At 42.3% G+C, this 18,578-nt stretch overlaps 1 protein-coding gene across 1 annotated transcript in view; it reads left to right on the forward strand.

Annotated features, from left to right (window-relative positions):
- LOC141060642 (dynein axonemal heavy chain 3-like) overlaps positions 1-18,578 on the forward strand; it is a 2,648,786-nt gene that overhangs the window by 1,149,820 nt on the left and 1,480,388 nt on the right. The window contains exon 33 of the mRNA XM_073556958.1: positions 2,958-3,095. Within this exon, the coding sequence (XP_073413059.1) occupies positions 2,958-3,095 (138 nt within the window). The remainder of the gene's footprint in view (positions 1-2,957; positions 3,096-18,578) is intronic.

Here is an 18,578-nt window from a genome sequence, read left to right on the forward strand (position 1 = left end):
TAATGTTAAAGTGCAGGACAGACAAATTAGTAAAATGGATAATTTTAATTACCTGAAATTGTTTAAAAGACATACAGTAATACATTTTCCAATACAAAAAAACATAAATAATACATGTTGATGGATAAGCCAGAAGAGATGTCACCCCTCAAAAAAATATAGAGAAATGGAGCTGATGAAGAGAATAAAGTGTAGTCAATAAATTATTTAGCATATGCAAGCAAGGTGGTATGCCAAACAAAGATGTATAATAAATAATATAATAACAATCAAAATTAAGGTATAATAGTATACACCATGGCAGACCAGATATAGTGGCTCATCCACCAGACGCACCTACACTATTGGAGCTTCTATATCTGGTCTGCAGTGGTGTATACTATTATACTTGAATTTTGTTACTATAATATTTGTTACACATCTTTGGCATATCACACTGATTTTCTGTATTACTGTAAATCATCATTTATTGACTACACTTCACACTTTTCATCAGTACCATCACTTTATATTTTTTTGAAGAATGCCCTTGCTTCTGTCTCACCCACCAACACATGTTCTTTGTGTCTTTTGTGTTGGAGTATTTATTACTTTGTCTTTTAAATATTTGTTGCAATTATAGCTACCGTAGCTATCTATCTATTTAAATTTAATTTTTGAGTTTCTGTTTTTTACTCCCCTTTTCCCCAAAGCCATAACTTTTTTATTTTTCCACAAATATGGCCATGTGAGGGCTTTTTTTTGCTCGGTGAGTAGCACTTTTGAACCATACAATTGCTTTTACCATATAGTGTACTGAAAAACTGGAACAAATTCAAAGTGCTGTGAAATTGTAAAAAAAAATTATTTTTTACCATGTTAACACACTTTTATTTTATTTTTTACCATGTTAGATAAACGCAAATACTAAAATTGACCTGCCTTCATAATTCTCCAGGTCATTATGAGGTTGTAGATGCCAAACATGAATAGGTTCATTTTTATTTATAAGGTGAAAAAAAATCCATAGTTTACAGAAAACAAAAACTCCATTTTCCAAGACCCGTAGCATCAAAATTTTTCGGTATTTGGGGCTGGTTGAGAGCTTTTTCTTTGCATGCCAAACTGATGTTTTCAATTTATTGATATAAATTTGGGGTAGATACAAAGATTTTATTACCTATTATTGCATTTTATTGCAATAAGGTGGTGACCAAAAAACATAATTCCGGGGTTTTGATTTTTTTCTTGTTATTCCATTTACCAAACGGATTAATTCTTTTTATATATTGATAGAACATGCATTTTTGAATGTGGCGATACCAAATATGTGCATATTTTATTGTTTTATTGTTTTACTTTGAATGGGGCAAATGGGGGTGAATTAGACTTTTATATTTTTTGAAACATTTTTTACTTTTCACTTGTTTCAATGGAGGTGAATTAAACTTTTATATATTTTTTTTACTTTTCACTTACTTCAATAGTCTCCATGGGAGACTAGAAGCTGCAATCAACTGATTGCTTGTGCCACACACATCATCATATTATATAACACTGTGTGCTAACCATTGCTCATTTTACCCTTCTACTCACCTAATTCTTCTGTTTTCCATTAAATCTATGACATCAAGTGATTAAAAACTGATTAGCTGCATCTTTATAAGTGCTGTGTAGAAACAGGAGGACAATTATCTCTGCACAAGTCATGAGTCATTGCAAAAATCTATAACAAGGGGGAAGAGCAGAGCAGCTGGGTCAGAAGTTGAAGAGAAATGAGTCATGCAGGGACAAGATACTTCCTGTTTGTGTATAGAGCAGATAAAAATTAATACTTAACTGTGTAGAAAGGCCGAATGAGCAATTGTAAGTACACAGTGCTATATAACATGATGACTGCAATATATTAAGAGGATAAAAACTTTCTTTGATCGGAGTGCTTATTTAATTGTGCATGTCTGTTTTTGCACCAAGTCCAATTTGATTGTCATACACACCACACCTATACTATAGCCAACTGACACAATTTGCTTTGCATTCATATACTTACATAGCATTTTTTATTACATTCATTTTAGCATTAGTTGAATAATTGGGGTGGAAACAATTGTCAAAAGTTAATTACAGTGTTGCTCAAAATGTATGGTAAAAAAGTATTAATGTCAAAGGATGGGTGTAAAGAAAAAACCACGCCGCTTGTAAGTATGTGGAAGCTACTAGCTTAAGCATAAGCTCCACCAACTGCATCAACCACCCAGGCAACAGTGCTACTAAAAGTAGGAAATGATTAGCCTCCATTGCCTCTGGCAAGCGTATTAGTGGGGAAAAAGTGGATGGCATAAAGGAATATTCAGCATATCGCTTATCTCAGACACAACAGCATGGTGACCCTGTCAGTTTCAGTAAGTATTCTGCATATAATAGTCTGCCTGAACACAAAACACTACAAGGGATCATTTTTGGAATGTTGGACAGGATACCATTTGACATTAACAAGCTATATTTACAGAGTTGGATACAAATCTGGGAGACCTCAGTGTTAGGGGTCATACTCACTTGCGAGAGACTCGCACGTTTCTCGTGCGAGTCTCTCGCATGAAAATCCGGCACTCGGACCGGAGTGTGCGGTTGCATAGAAATACATGGCACATCATTTCAGGGCAATTGGAGTAACTGTGATTTGCAACTAACATATTCATCATAAATGAAATTTCTTATTCATGAATTCAAAATTTCAAAGATTCGATTATCTCTAATATTGACATTTAGCTATCTAAAGTTATTTGCAAGAAAGTTTTTTAAAATAATGGCTTGGGACTATGGTCAAAATGAATTACTTGAGAAACCTAATTTTAAAAATTACGAAAATAAATTTTCATTTTAAAATATCACATGTTCTTTTATAATGAATTCTAGGTTTTATTTCATTTTATACAAATAAAATAAACTTTATGTTGATGTCTTTATCTTTCTTGCAGGTTTTATTTCGCACTGTGGCTATGATGGTGCCAGATTATGCTTTAATTGCAGAAATCTCTCTCTATTCCATGGGATTTGTTGCTGCTCATAATCTTTCCACAAAAATTGTAGCTACATATAGATTGTGTTCCGAACAGGTAAAGTTGTTATAATTTTCAACAAGTCATAGAATTGAACTATATAAATTTCAGAAAATGCAAACACAGACATTTACATTTTATTTAAGGAAAATTTCATAAGGTGACCTTTGACTGTATTTTTTAGGCAGCTGTTCTTAAAAATGTTTCAAGACCCACCTTACCATGGAATCTATCAAAGTACCAAATGTAAACTATAGAAATAATGAAGCAAACCTAAAATATTTGGGCTTAAAAATTATAGTATGAATGGAGGTTTTAAAAATTCACAGCTATGTACTATTGTGCATAAAATTCTGTACCAGCTAGGGTGCATGACAGTCAGGCTCCTGCCAATAGAAAAAGTTATAGCACATTAATATTACATTCTAGGGTTAATTATCCCTAAAAGTTAACGCAAGAAAATGTAATTAAAAAAATACATTTCTCTCTCTCTGTATATACAGTATATATATATATATAGATATGTATATATATATTCAAACAATGTGAAAAACATATAGCCAGCTCACCATATAGGAGTTCCTCTTGATGCAGTAATCGGTGTTCACCTTATGTTTTGCACGGATCCAGGCAGGGAGTATGCCCCAACAAATAGAAATATGAGGAAATTGGGATCCAGCAAAAGGATGAAAGTTCACCAGATTTGTAAAAACTTCTTCTTTATTAATCCATTATATCATAAAAAGTATAAGGAACTCCAAACAATTAGTAGCATTCCAGCAAGGGACTACATGTTTCAGCACTATGTGCCTTCCTCATGGTCCTGAGTGCTGAAACATGTAGTCCCTTGCTGGAATGCTACTAATTGTTTGGAGTTCCTTATACTTTTTATGACATAATGGATTAATAAAGAAGAAGTTTTTACAAATCTGGTGAACTTTCATCCTTTTGCTGGATCCCAATTTCCTCATATTTCTATGTATATATATATATCTCAAATAAAACACACTCAATGCTGTTTTAAGAAAAAAATTAATGAATCTAGAATGTGATTGAATTGACGCAATCATCAGAGAATGAACTAGTGTTAAAATCGTGTTTTGTGTTGAATGAATTGTCTACATTCTTATTATTTTTTTCCCATGTCACAATCTGTATCCACTCTGACAACCACTAAGAATTTGGCTATGCTCAAATGTTTCATTTTGGCAGCATTTTTTTCTGTAGGCAGAACCTGCTCTGTTAACAGTAAAGAAAGCAGGTATTACTGCATTTTTGGTACTTTTTTATTGCATTTTTTGGTGTGGATTATATGTGTATTTTGTGTACACCACTACATGTTTAGTAAAGTTAGTTTCATTCACCAAAAATGCTGCAAAAGTCCAGCAAAAAATGCAGCAGAACAGCTGAAATAAATGACATGCTACCATTAAAAATTGCTGTAGTTTTCTAATTCATTCAGGGAAAGAAATGTACAGGTGCTTTTCATAAAATTAGAATATCATCAAAAAGTTAACTTATCTCAGTTCTGCGATATACAAAGTGAAACTCATATATTATATATGAGTAAATATATTATTATTATTTTATATTATATATATAAATTATATTATGTATTACATATATTATTGAGTAAAATATCAATATTTGTAGATGATGCAAAACTATGTAAAGCAGTCAATACAAGAGATGAATGGATTCTGCTGCAGATGGATCTGGATAAGTTGGAAACTTGGGACAAAAGGTGGCAGGGGCGGTTTAACATTGATATACAGTATGTAAGGTTATACACATGGGAAGAAGGAATCAATATCACCATTACACACTGAACGGGAAACCACTGGGTAAATCTGACAAGGAGAGGGACTTGGGTATCCTAGTTAATGATAAACTTACCTGGAGCAGCCAGAGCCAGGCAGTGGCTGCCAAGGCATACAGGATCATGGGAAGCATCAAAAGAGGTCTGGATACACATGATGAGAACATTATACTGCCTCTGTACAAGTCCCTGATTAGAATGCATATGGAGAACTGTGTACAGTTTTGGGCCCATAATTATCCAGCGTATCTTCTTGATTTAAAAAATAACTTTTTCTTTATTCAATTCCACTTAAAAACATTCTTAGAAATCAAGACAGAAATTGATAGCTAGTCCCACAAGAGCATGAAACTTTTATGTGTTTCGACCCATGTATGGGAGTTAATAATAATGAATAAAAAACAAAACTCCTGACTTGATCTCCTGCTCAGGAGAGGAAATTACATTTGTGAAACAGCTGATGAGTAATCAATGTGTGTGGTTTCCTGTGCGTATGGTGCACCTTTTTGATTGATATGTATTCCAACATTGATTACTCATCAGCTGTTTCACAAATGTCATTTCCTCTCCTGAGCAGGATATCAAGTCAGGAGTTTTGTTTTTTATTCATTATGATTAAGACCCATACATGGGTCGAAATGCGTAAAAGTTTTATGCTCATGTGGGACTAGCTATCACTTTCTGTCTTGATCTCTAAGAATGTTTTTAAGAGGAACTGAATAAAGAAAATGTTTTTTTTAAATCAAGAAGATGTGCTGGATAATTATGGATCCACTTTGCATGCGGCCTTGAACGCCATTCCTTGCACCTTCGTGGATAACTGCACCTGCTGTGGACAATTCAAGAATGAGCTGATAAACTTTTCTTTATATTGTACAGTTTTGGGCACCGGTGCTCAGGAAGGATATAATGGAACTAGAGTGAGTACAAAGGAGTTCAACAAAATTAATAAAGGGGATGTGGAACTACAATACCCAGAGAGATTAGCAAAATTAGGATTATTTAGTCTAGAAAAAAGATGATTAAGGGGAGATCTAATAACCCTGTATAAGTATATAAGGGGACAATACAAATATCTCTCCGAGGATCTGTTTATACCAAGGAAGGTGATGGTCACAAGGGGGCATTCTCTGCATCAGGAGGAGAGAAGGTTTTTCCACCAACATAGAAGAGGATTCTTTACTGTTAGGGCAGTGAGAATCTGAAATTTCTTGCCTGAGGAGGTGGTGATGCCGAACTGAGTTGAGGGGTTCAAGAGAGGCCTGGATGTTATGAATGGGTCACCGAGGAGGAAAAAACAAAACAAGCTAAGTCACAGAAAACCAGAGAGGTTGGTAACTATGCAGATTGCAGATCCCTGATCCTAACCACACAACTAGCAGCAGCCGTGGAGCGTTCCTACGAAGAACCTAGACGCTTCGACACAGCCAGAGGACTAAATAAGCCTAAAGCAAGAAAAGGGTAAAACTAACTGCCCCAGAGCAGACCCCAAAGGAAAGACAGCCCCCACACATGTATTGACGGTGAAACAAGATGAAAACACAAACACAGGCAGGAAAATAGACTAAGCAAACGATGGGGCCCAAACTAACTAGAAAGGATAGGAAAGGAAAGACACTGTCTGCAATCTGCCAAAAACCCTACAAAAAATGAAGTCCAACACTTCTGATAACAAAATTAACCCTGAAGTCACTAGACTTCTCCCACTATATCAGCACTCTGAAATATTCTGAGACAGAGCAAAAAAAGAGACCAATCTAATAAGGGACAAAAAGCAAATTGGCAAATACAGATAAATAAGAGTGGAAATTCAGCACAGCCCCAGTCGGAGCTGGTTGACCACACAAAAAGCTGAATAGACCAACAAAATCAAGTGAGAACATTAGCAGAAAAACTTAGCTTGAGCTGACTGGAACAGAGCTGAGAACCAAGATCTGACAAGCCAGAAGGAATCACCAGCACCAGAATAGGGCGTAGATAAAAGGCATTTCATCTGAAATAACAAAATTATCAAGTTTTATGTCACCTAAAAGTTTTTCAAGACTTTAAAAGTGGCACATGTTGGGTACACAAATGTTGAAAGAACTGAAAATGTATTTGTACCATGTCTTTGCGGTCAGCTCTCAGCTTCACTGTGATTAATGAATCTAATTTTATCCTCACAATGTTTTGATAGTTTAATACGTATTCATCCCCCAAACAATTAAAGCATGTCACAAATGTCTTTATTCATTTAGTTACTTTTATGATTGGTGATTACCAAGATCTGTTATTTCCCCTTGTGAACACTTGACCAAGTCCCAGATTTTCTAGCAAGATTGCTTCCTGCCTGAGGTTTTCTCACTGTGCTCATTCCCCCATTCATACTTATTAGTATTGTTTCAACCTAACATTTTATCTTGCCACTTTTGTGCCCAAGCACTTTGCAGAGGAATGTAATAAGATGGATATAGGGCTATTGTCTGATAGAAAACCATTACCCTTTAGGGTGAATACATGACCTGCAGCACAAAGATTTGACATCCTATCCGCTTTGTGCCTTGTGATTCCATTATTCATAGCTTCCTTCATTCTGTTTCTTGTCATTGTGTAACCGATGTAGTGCTTGGTACTGCAAATAATAAGCATTTATCTGTTCCTCAGCCTTTTTCCTTTTAGTTTTAATTTTCATTCATCAAATTGCATACATGAATTATGATTTATCTATAATTTGATATAAACTTTTAAGAAAAATGGATGTTAATGCTAGAAGATGGAATAATTATTTAAATTTTAACCTCACCACTAAGGATTAGCTTTCTATATTTACAAACCACTAATAACTTTTACGCTAGATAACTTTTTACATAACATAACTTTACATAAGATATATATGTATATATATATGTGTGTATATATATATACATATATATGTATATATATTGTGGTAGATTGGCTCACTCGGCTGCACTGGAAGGTAGTCATGGGAGCACTGCGACTTTAAAGATGTACTTAGATTATTATACATGACATAAACCAAGTTTAAGCACAAAAATAAACATGGCCCTCTGGGCAAAACAACAAAAAAAAAATGGTAGCACTAGATACAGCCCTTGTATTAGTGGAGTTCAGCCTGCTCAGGGTTAGCAAGACAAATGGTTCAGGCATAAAAAAACATAAACTACTTCTCCGAAATGTTCCTCTCTAGACACTGACACCCTCCTGCCTTTGGAGACCAGCTACTTAAGCCTCGGACCATGTGACTCCTCCGCCCAAGTGACTGATCATATGACTGTGACACAACAGAGGTCCTGTCAGCACATGGTGGAACCGTCTCTGCAGGTGGAGATAAGGTGGACATTAGAGATGAGCGACTTTGCCTTTTTTCGGGTCAAGTCGGGTTTCATGAAACCCGACTTTCGCAAAAGTCGGGCCGAACGAAATCGGCCAATTATCGTGAAAAGTCAAAGGCCGACTGATACACGAAACCCAATGCAAGTCAATGGGGAAGCAAAGTCGGCAGGGAGTGGAGGACAGGAAACGCACCTACAGTTCCCTTTTGCATGCCAAAAACATCAATTCTGATTACTGAAGCTTTTCAACCTTAATTTACTTCATAATACTAGTTATGCACTGAAAAATGGGGATTATTTGGCTTAATTTGTGTGGGGGTAGGGCTGGCTCCAGGTTTTCATGTGCCCTGGGCCAAAGAGCGCCCCTTTAACACATACCACAACTCATGATGCTCCGATACCGCAGAGAAATAGCGGCATAGTACAATGAAAAATACTTCACTTTTTAGATCTCATGACTGATATCCATTTTTAATAGCTCCAAAAATGGACAGTATATTACTCCATACAGCATTATGGCCACCGCATAGTGCGCTATACAGAGTAATGAGGCCCATATATTTCTCCATACAGAATCATTGGTCCCATATAATGTTTGAAACAGTATATGATGAGCTCCACATAATGCTACAGTATATGATGGTCCCCATGGATGAAGCTCCACTGTTTTATGGGCTCAAATAATGCTCCATACATAATGGGCCCCATTTCTAATGCTCTAGTGTATAATGTGCCCTGTAAATGCTGCTCCAGTGTCTGATGTCCACCTTTGGAATGCTCCAGTGTATGATAGGCCCCATATATCATTCTCCAGAGTATAGTGCTCCCCAAAAATTGCTGTCCCAACATTGAAAACAATTAAATAAGTCTCCTGAATATGGAATCCCTGTACTAGCCTGGACTCCTCGTCGTCCCCATCGTCCATCTCACTGCACTTGGCTGTTTAGGCAGAGGGCATACAGACGTGATGTCATTGCGCTCTCTGATCAGACTATCACTGTCAGGAAATGCGGAAGACGTCATGGCGGTGGAGAAGGGAGAGGTAAGTATTTCAACTTTGCAAGTGCTGTGACCCTGAGCAAGCAGGGGGGGCCCACTCGTTGGTGACGGCAGTGGCATAGGGCCCCTCTAATAGTACGGCGGGGTGTTGCGGTATGTCTGATGGCGGGTGGGGGTGGGGGACACTTTTGCGTACTATGAGGGGCCCTGTGCCAGTGCCATCGCCAATGAGACTGCCCCCCCACCAGCTCAAGGAACCTGCACTTTCATCTGCACCTTCCTCTTTGTCACCGTGTAAGGTGGTATAGTATGGGGGAAGGGAAACCTGAGTTTCCTCTGGGTCAGATTCTGGTTGTGTAGAGTGTGAGGGGAATGTAGTGGTCTGGGTCAATGTACCAGCAGAATCATCTAGCAGTGGCTGGGCATCAGTGCACTTGTGGCGTCCCCAGGAGTACGGTCGCCACAGTGGCATTACCTTCCTCCTAGGGAGTGTGATGTCATGCTTGGGAGCAACGAAGGATGTCTCTAGCAGTTAAACCAACACACAACACATTTCCCACTCCACGCCAGCAGGGAGACCTCTGAACATGACTGCTGAGGAGCTGCTCTCTGTGGTCGGGAGGAGGTAAGTTAGGCCATTCTGTGCAGGGAAGGGGAAGTGTGTGGACATGAGAAGGGGAGCTGGAGGATGAGCAGAGTTAAGGCTCACTCCTAGCTGGAGCGCATGGTCCAGATTCCGGTCTCCGAGTTTGTAGGGACACTACACTGACGTTCCTGCAGCAGAATCCGGAGGAAGTAGCAGCTGTAAATGCTTTGTACCCAACTGAGGCTCGGAGGCCCCAACATCGACGTGTGTGAGCCAGAAGGAAAAGGCTAAGGCTGCCAGCCATACGAGAAAGTTCCAAAAGAGAGTCAACAGGGGGAACTTCATTGAACTCAGCACTGCGAGTACCTCAGATAAGCGCTAGAACGGAAGCCACACTACCTGGCTGCAGAGAGAGAAATCCAAATTGGCTTCCAGGCTGACCAACTCCTTCTCCATCTGTACTCTGGGTCCTGGACAGCACCTACCAAGTACAGGGAAAGGAACTGCACGACTGTGTCTGTCATCTTTCTCCTGCACCTGGCGCACGGCTCAGCTACATCCTGCGCTGCACACCATCTCCCAACTCTTTCATCTGCCCTGCGACTACGGCCCTACCTGTGCAGGTCTTCTACATCTTAGCTGCACCACAACATCTGTCCCACAGAAGCGACACCGCAGCGCTGGTCAATCTAATCAGAAACCAGAGGTGGCATCACGTATCATTCACCTATAAACGTAATTCACCCCTTTGCATGGATGCCCAGGGCCACGGAACGGGTCACAACCACCATGACACATCCCTGTGAGACACCGGCCCGGTACCGATTAACCCCACTGCCCTGGCTGGCCACCCACACTCCATGTCAGATTCATCTTGGACTGGGGAGTTCACGATTTGACTTGATAACCCAGGCATGGTATGATAGAAAGAGCTACATGGACTAATGTGAAGTGTGGCCTGCTGCCTCATTCAGTTTGGGTGGGGGTGCAGGACACAAGGAAAAGGGTTCTTCCTGACCAGGAGCCAGCACTTGACTACTCAGTGCTTGCATTTTTGAAGCTTCAGAAGAGGTGGGCCATATTGGATGGAGTCTGTTTTGGCAATGTAAGCCAAAACCAGTTCCTCATGCTCCGCCTTTAAAAGCAGTTAACCTACTCCCAGAAAAGGTATCATTCCAGGCGTTCCGGAGCCAGACCATGACGCAGGCTCAACACCTCCTGCCTTAGCTGCTATTGTGCTTTTGCCACTACCAGCAGATGTACCACCACCATTATCAGCAGCTGCCCCCCCGCGCCCACGTACGCGGCCTCTTCCACCAAACTTCAAAATTTTGCACAAAATAGACACAAAGTAACATCAGATATATGGCACTGTATCAGAAATGTACAGCTCTATTCAGTCAAAGGATAATTGTCAATCTCCATATATATTCCATGAGTCACACAGAGATGCTCACACGCTCAGTATGGATTAGACAAGAATATAAAAAGTAGACAAAGTGTACAGTATCATCAGATAGCAGGTGTATATAGCATAGTTTAAACATTAACAATGTACGTCTATATATCAGGAGTAGTGTTGAGCCACCACGCTAGTGTTTTGGCTCGTCACACAGGAGGCAAGTTCGTCGAATGTTTGTCGAACCCCATTGAAAACAATGGCAGGCAAACACAAACACATACAAACACATAGAAAACAATTACAAAACACCTTAAAAGGTGTCCCAAAGCAGAGAAAATGCTCAGAAGACAAAAATTACATTTGGAAAAGGCAACTACATTTAGAAAAGAGGTGGAGGAGTAAAAGGAGGAGGTGGCGGAGACACAGATATAGACTTGTCATTCCCTTATGAAGTTAAGAAAGGCTGGAATAAAAATGTAAAATACCAACCAAAAAAAAAAAATTCTGAAATCGAACACGATCATATACCGTCAGACTTCCCACCAATAAATTATGCCAACTGGCGATCGGGCGGCGTTATTCCCACAAACCTCCAAACAGCATCCATGAAGGCAAAGTGCTTGCTTTCCAGGGGCAGTATGATTGCAAAGCTGAACCTTAAAGGAATGTCCAAAAGGGCACCACCAGGAGTGGAGCCTGCGGCTTAATTGGACTCCACCCGGGAAACCACAACCATGCCACCTCAAGAAAAGATGCACATATTGAAAGCTTTGTCGATTGTGTGTGTGGTGTGGTATGTCCGTTTGTAGTTGTGCTAGCAATTTGTCAGCTTTATTCCGTTAACGAATGAGACTCCGGCATGCCCCCGCGGTACGCGTCAAGCTTACTAGAGGGATACACGAGGCTCTGGCACTATCATTGTAAATCATGGCGTGACATGTCCGGGGCTGCATGCACGCTACACTGAAAGGACCAGCTTTTGTCGCTTACAGGTGCAGATAACCAGCAGAACACCGTTAGTAATGGGGATCTGTGATTCCAATTATTCCCCGTGAACGATGATTTCCCAGTAAGTGCAGGTCAACCGTAATTCCTGAATTAGGCCTAATCGGCATTCCTGAAAAAATGCAAAAAATTACGTGTCCAAACCACAGTTGCTGTAGCTTGCTTAACAGCTCGGCAGCCATTCTCAGGCCCAGTATGGATTCAACAAGATTCTAGAAAGTTGATGAAGGGTACAGTTTCACCGGGTAACGCATATATACTGTATGTAGCATAGCTTACACATTAAAAACCTATGTCTATATATCAGGAGGCAGGCTCAGACGGTCTCAGGCCCAGTATGGATTAGACGTGATTGGACAAAGGTGAGGAAGGGTACCGTATCACAGGATAACAGGTATGTATAGCATAGTTTATACATTAAAAATGTAGGTCTATATAACAGGAGGCAGGCTCAGACGGTCTCAGGCCCCGTATTGATTAGACGTGATTGGACAAAGGTGAGGAAGGGTACCGTATCACAGGATAACAGGTATGTATAGCATAGTTTACACATTAAAAAAGTAGGTCTATATATCAGGAGGCAGGCTCAGACGGTCTCAAGCCCAGTATGGATTAGACGTGATTGGACAAAGGTGAGAAAGGGTAACGTATCACCGGATTACAGGTATGTATACCATAGTTTACACATTAAAAACCTATATCTATAGATCAGGAGGCAGGTTCAGATGGTCTCAGGCCCAGTATGGATTTGACTAGCTTGTACAAAGTTGAGAAAGGGTACATTATCACTGGATAGCAGGTATATATAGCATAGTTTAAATATTTAAAATCTCCATGTTCTCAGTATGGATTAGACAACAATCTAAAAAGTAGAAAAAAGGAAATGTATTTGACGTGTACACCAGTATACACTTTTGGTGGTATTTTTAAATCTTCATATATATTTCTGTCTCAGTAAGACAGTCCAGACTCTCCGCAATAGGAAATGAGATGCATACAATTACTGACATAAATTCTAGTGATTGCAGAAATCTAGGAATTCCTATTCACGGGATAAACTTCCGTCACAATTCTCAGAGGCGATGCAGACCCTCAATTAATTAGTGTGTGGAGACAGCGAAAACCTTTCTTTGTGAAGAAAGTGTTGCTGTATCGCAGTACCGTTGATCCCATCGCCATTACTCATATCCATATAATTTTTATCACAGGGAGAGATGTAAACATGGTGCTCACTGCCTATCATGCTCTGTCACGTAACTTTGCAGCGCAAAAGACAGAAGCCACAGGCCGTAGGCGGTTCATTTGGATTGGCATGAGAGGGCACATTTAAAAATGTGCGCTGGAATGTCACACGTCTGTGGGTAGGAAAACTGTGAAAGCTGATGAGAAACCACCACTGCATCTCATTGTGAGTCGACGTCCATAAGAAATGGAAGCCATTGATCATCTGAAGCTAGATCCCGGCCAGCGGGACAGGGCATAGCTACGTCTTAATCATCATCTTCTGTCAGTTCACCAAATTTGTAGTGGCAGTTCCAGTGAAGGATTTGACAGCTCAGACTACACAGCGGAGGAGCAGGGAGAGGTAAACATTGCAAATGCTGGGGCCCTGCCCAAGCAAGGGGGGCCCACTCGTGGGCGTCGGTACTGGCACTGGGCCCCTCATAGTACGGCGGTGTGTCTGACAGCGGGTGTGCACCCCCACCGTCAGAGACACTTGATTGCACTATGAGGGACCCTGTGCCAGTGCCCACGCCCAAGAGTCGGCCCACCCACCTGTCCAGGGCAATGGCACTCGCACGGTTGCATGCACTAGGTGGTGACCCCGGCCATGGGGGGAGGAGGCAGCCCAGTTAGGGAGGTTTACAAAATGGCATATGTTGATGTGGGACATTCACCTGCTGCTAAAGGCGAAATTGGTCAAGTCCCAGGAAGAGGAGGACCAAAGAAAGCCATTTTTCTGTCAACCTATGTGTTATCAGGGTAAGGTGTGACAAAATCCTTGGAAACCCATGCATGGTTCATTTTAATGAAGGTTAGATCATCCACATTTTGGGTCGACAGACGGGTCCTTTTTTCTGTCAGGATTGATCCAGCAGCACTGAAGACTCTTTCCGATAGCACACTTGCAGCTGGGCAAGCGAGCTCCTGTAAGGCATATTGTGCCAATTCAGGCCAGGTGTCCAGTTTAGCTGCCCAACAGTCAAATGGGAATGACCTGTGAGGGAGAACATCGATATGGGAGGAAAAGTAGTTTGCAACCATAGTTGACAAGTGCTGTCTCCTGTCACTTTCAATTGATGCAGTATTACCAGTCGTGTGAGCGGGACTTGAAAAATCAGTCCACAACATGGTCATGAAACCCCTGTCTCCAACGCCACTTCTGATGTGTGCACCACCAACACCTCCTCCAAGTTGCCCCCGGCCCCTACGGCTCGTGTGACAACCATCATCGCTGCTGTGTGCTGGGAATGCCTCAACCAACCGGTTTACCAGAGTTGCTTGCTTGTTAGCCAATATTAGGTCAAGGCTCTCCTGTGGCATGATGTTTTGTAATTTGCCTTTATAGCGTGGATCCAGGATGCTGGCCAACCAGTAGTCATCATCGTTCATCATTTAGGCAATGCGGGGGTCCCTTTTTAGGATCTGCAAGGCATAATCTGACATGTGGGCCAATGTTCCCAGGGTCAATGATGCACTGCGAGTGCTGGGTGGAGGAGCACTTTCAGGCAAATCCACATCCCTCCAGTCACGCACAAACCCAGTACCAGACCTTGCCACGCCAACATTTTCTCTTACCCCACGAGAAGCATCCTCCTCCCCTAAATAATCATCCCCATCAACATCCTCCTCCTCCTCTTCTTCCTCCACCTCGTCCACAACAGTTCCTTGAACAGACAATGGCTGACTGTCATCAAGGCTTCCCTCCTCCTCTTCCTCATCATCCTCGGCTGCAGACACCTGCTCCTTGATGTGCGTCATAGTTTGCATGAGCAGACGCATAAGTGGGCTGCTCATGTTTATGATGGCGTTGTCTGCACTTCCAGCCGTGTGCATTCCTCAAAACATTGAAGGACTTTACAGAGGTCTTTCAGCTTCGACCACTGCACACTTGTTAACTCCATGTCTGCCCTCAAAGTGCCTGCCCGTGTATCCTCCCACAAATGCATTACGGCCTGCCTCTGTTCGCACAGCCACTCAACCATGTGCAGGGTGGAGTTCCACCTTGTTGCAACGTCGATAATTAGGCAGTGCTGGGGAAGGTGGAGCAATCGCTGCAGCTTCTGCATACGACTGGAGTGTACCGGCGACTGGCGGATGTGCGAGCACAGTCTTCGAACCTTATGGAGCAGGCCTGTTAACTCCGGATAATTAGTGAGGAAGCACTGCACCACCAGGTTCAAGGTGTGAGCCAAGCACGGTATGTGGCTGAGTTTTGAAAGGGCTAGGGCTGCCACAAAATTCCGGCTGTTATCACTAACTACCTTGCCTGCCTCAAGATGTAGACTGCCCAGCCATTACTCAGTTTGTCGCTGAAAGTGGTCGGCCAGTACCTCCGCCGTGTGTCTGTCGCCCAAACACATCATCTGCAACACAGCCTGCTGACGCTTTCCACTAGCTGATCGATAGTGGGACACATCGTGTGCACCACTGGCAGCTGCGGATGCAGTGCTCGTGTGACTGCGCTCTGTGGACGAGCTTTCGCTTCTGGAGGAGGAGGGTCGAATGCTTACAGCCAACTGTTTCCTATACCGTGGGCTAGGCAGCACTGTGCCATCACAGCTGTCCCATGTGGACCCTGCATCCACGACATTAACCCAGTGCGCAGTGATAGACACGTTACGGCCCTGGCCATGCCTACTGGACCATGCATCAGTTGTGAGGTGCACCTTTCCACTCACTGATTGCTTGAGTGCATGGACAATGCGGTCATTCACATGAAGGTGGAGGGCTGGGATGGCTTTGCGAGAAAAGAAGTGGTGACTGGGTAGGTCATAGCGTGGTACTGCGTAGGCCATGAGTTCGCGGAAAGCTGCGCTTTCAACCAACCGATTGGGCATCATCTCTAACGAGATTAGTTTGGCAATGTGGGCGTTCAAACCCAGTGTACACGGATGAGAGGATGAGTACTTTCTTGTCCTACTTATAGTCTCTGGTAGGGTGAGCTGGACTTGAGAGCTGCATATGGTGGAACTAGCAGTGGACATGGCGGACTGAGAGAGGGTTGATGATGGTGATGGAATTGGTGTTCTTTCTGATGGCCTAGATTCAGTCTTTCGTTGCAATAACAGTGTGATTCCCTGACTGATTTGCCCTTGCGACAACAACTCAACATTTGCTGCTGGTGGTGTGCTAACCGGTGGACTTACAGTGGGGGAAACAATGTAGCGTTGCTGACTACCTTCTTTGGGAGCAGTAGCACATGTGGTACGTGAGTTTTGGTAGTCCGTCCACGCTTGCAAGTGCATGGTGGTTAAATGTCTTAGCATGCAACTGGTATTCAAATTTCTCAGATTTTTCCCTTGGCTAAAGGTCTTTGCGCACTTCTTACAGATAACCTTTGCCTGATCATTAGGATTTTGTTCAAAAAAGTGCCACACTGCACTCTTCCTACTATGGAAGACCTTTTGAGGCCTTGCACACTGTGCTATTCTCTGGCCAAGCTGTCCTGCAACTCTTTTGGTTTTTGTAACCCGTTTTTGGACTGCTCCGGGCCTGCCAGATAACAGCTGTTGTGATGTCGATGCCCGCTGCGGCTGCTCCTCCTCCTCTTCTGAGCAATTGGCAGTGGCACCCTCTACCCCCAATGGATGCCAATCTGGGTCAACAACTGGGTCATCCATCACCTCCTCTTCAATGTCATGTGCACCTTCCTCTGTGTCACCATGTATGTTGGTATAGTATGTGGGAAGGGGCACCTGAGTTTCATCTGGGTCAGATTCTGGCTCAGTACACTGCGAGGACAATGTAGTGCTCTGAGTGAATGTACTAGCAGTACATAGCAAAAGAGGGTACTTTATAAGGTACAGCAATATACATAATAAAGGAGACTATGTAATATATATACTGTACATGTATGTGTGTGGATATATATATATATATATATATATATATACACATAGTTTTGTCATCATAAATGGACAGGGCCCAGACACATTTGTTGCACAGGGGCCCCAAGCTGTCACTTTTGGGAAAAGCAGACAGATTTCCAACAGAGCAGGCCTTCTGGCAAAATGGCCAGTGAATTAGAGGCCAAGTGTTAATGAAGGCACAGAGGAGCAGAGCTAGGACCCCCTGCTGTCTTTTGTGCAAGGCAGCCAACATCAAAGCAGATTCTAGACCAAACATCACCAATACCTAGAAGATGAATCATGAGCGTACCATAAAAGCCAGACCCAGCATCACCAACATCTAGAGATGAATTATGAGCATACCATGAATCTCGGGGTTATGTCCAATATACCACCAGAATCCTGGGGGCCCCCTGAACGCACTCCCCTTCTCATATATCTCTACCGTGCCCGGAATCTGAGCTATCAAGACTGGCTCTCCAGAAAAACTTAGCCGACCTTAGTTTGAACTCTCTGTATCGGTACAGCCCTAACGAACCCGTTGAGATGTCAGTTGTCCCGTTTGGACCTCCCCCTGAGAAGCTATGACCCATCCTAGATATTGGTAGGAGAATTCAGTACAACCCAGAGGGGTGGTGGTTAATTTGGGAGTGGGCGAGCTAAGGATTGAAAGCTGCCTACACACTTTCAGCCACATCTTTGTTCTGCCAAAGAAGCCACATCAGGCTACATGTGCAGACGGAACAGGAAATAAGGACGGACCTGTGGACTCAGCACTTCCCTGGTGCCCACATGCTATAATACACGGTAACTTGACCCATATAGCTAACTGCTATCCTCCAACCCGTACCCTAATTTTTATCTGTGCATCTGACTGTATTATTTGTATAATATTTTGTTTATATTTGTAGCTTCTAGTGCGCCTTTCGGCAATTAAAATATCAATTAATTTTGGGCTGCTCTTTTATCTCGAAACCCGATTTCCCACATCCGTGAGTTCGGCTAGTACTTATACGCTACCTGGGGTTTGTTTCTGGCCTGATATAAGCTTGTTAATGGAGCGTGCTTATGTCTAGTGAGGAACTGGGGGCAGCATACTGTTCTAGTGTTACTGGGGGATCCTGGCAGTGACGGATCGGAGGTTTATATGTATATTCCCGGCCTGGGACTGGTGATATATGTACCTCCCACACTGCAGAGTGCCCCGATAACCAGTACATGACAGGGCAGCCTCTCAGGCTACTACTTATCCTTGGTGCAATTCCATGACTTACCTGAGGGTAAGGGGGTGCCAGAGAGTTATGACGGTGTAAGCTCCATCACAT

The sequence above is a fragment of the Dendrobates tinctorius genome, unplaced genomic scaffold (genome assembly GCF_039654945.1).
Source record: "Dendrobates tinctorius isolate UK_male_01 unplaced genomic scaffold, ASM3965494v1 ptg000241l, whole genome shotgun sequence".
In the NCBI taxonomy this organism is placed as follows: Eukaryota; Metazoa; Chordata; class Amphibia; order Anura; family Dendrobatidae; genus Dendrobates; species Dendrobates tinctorius.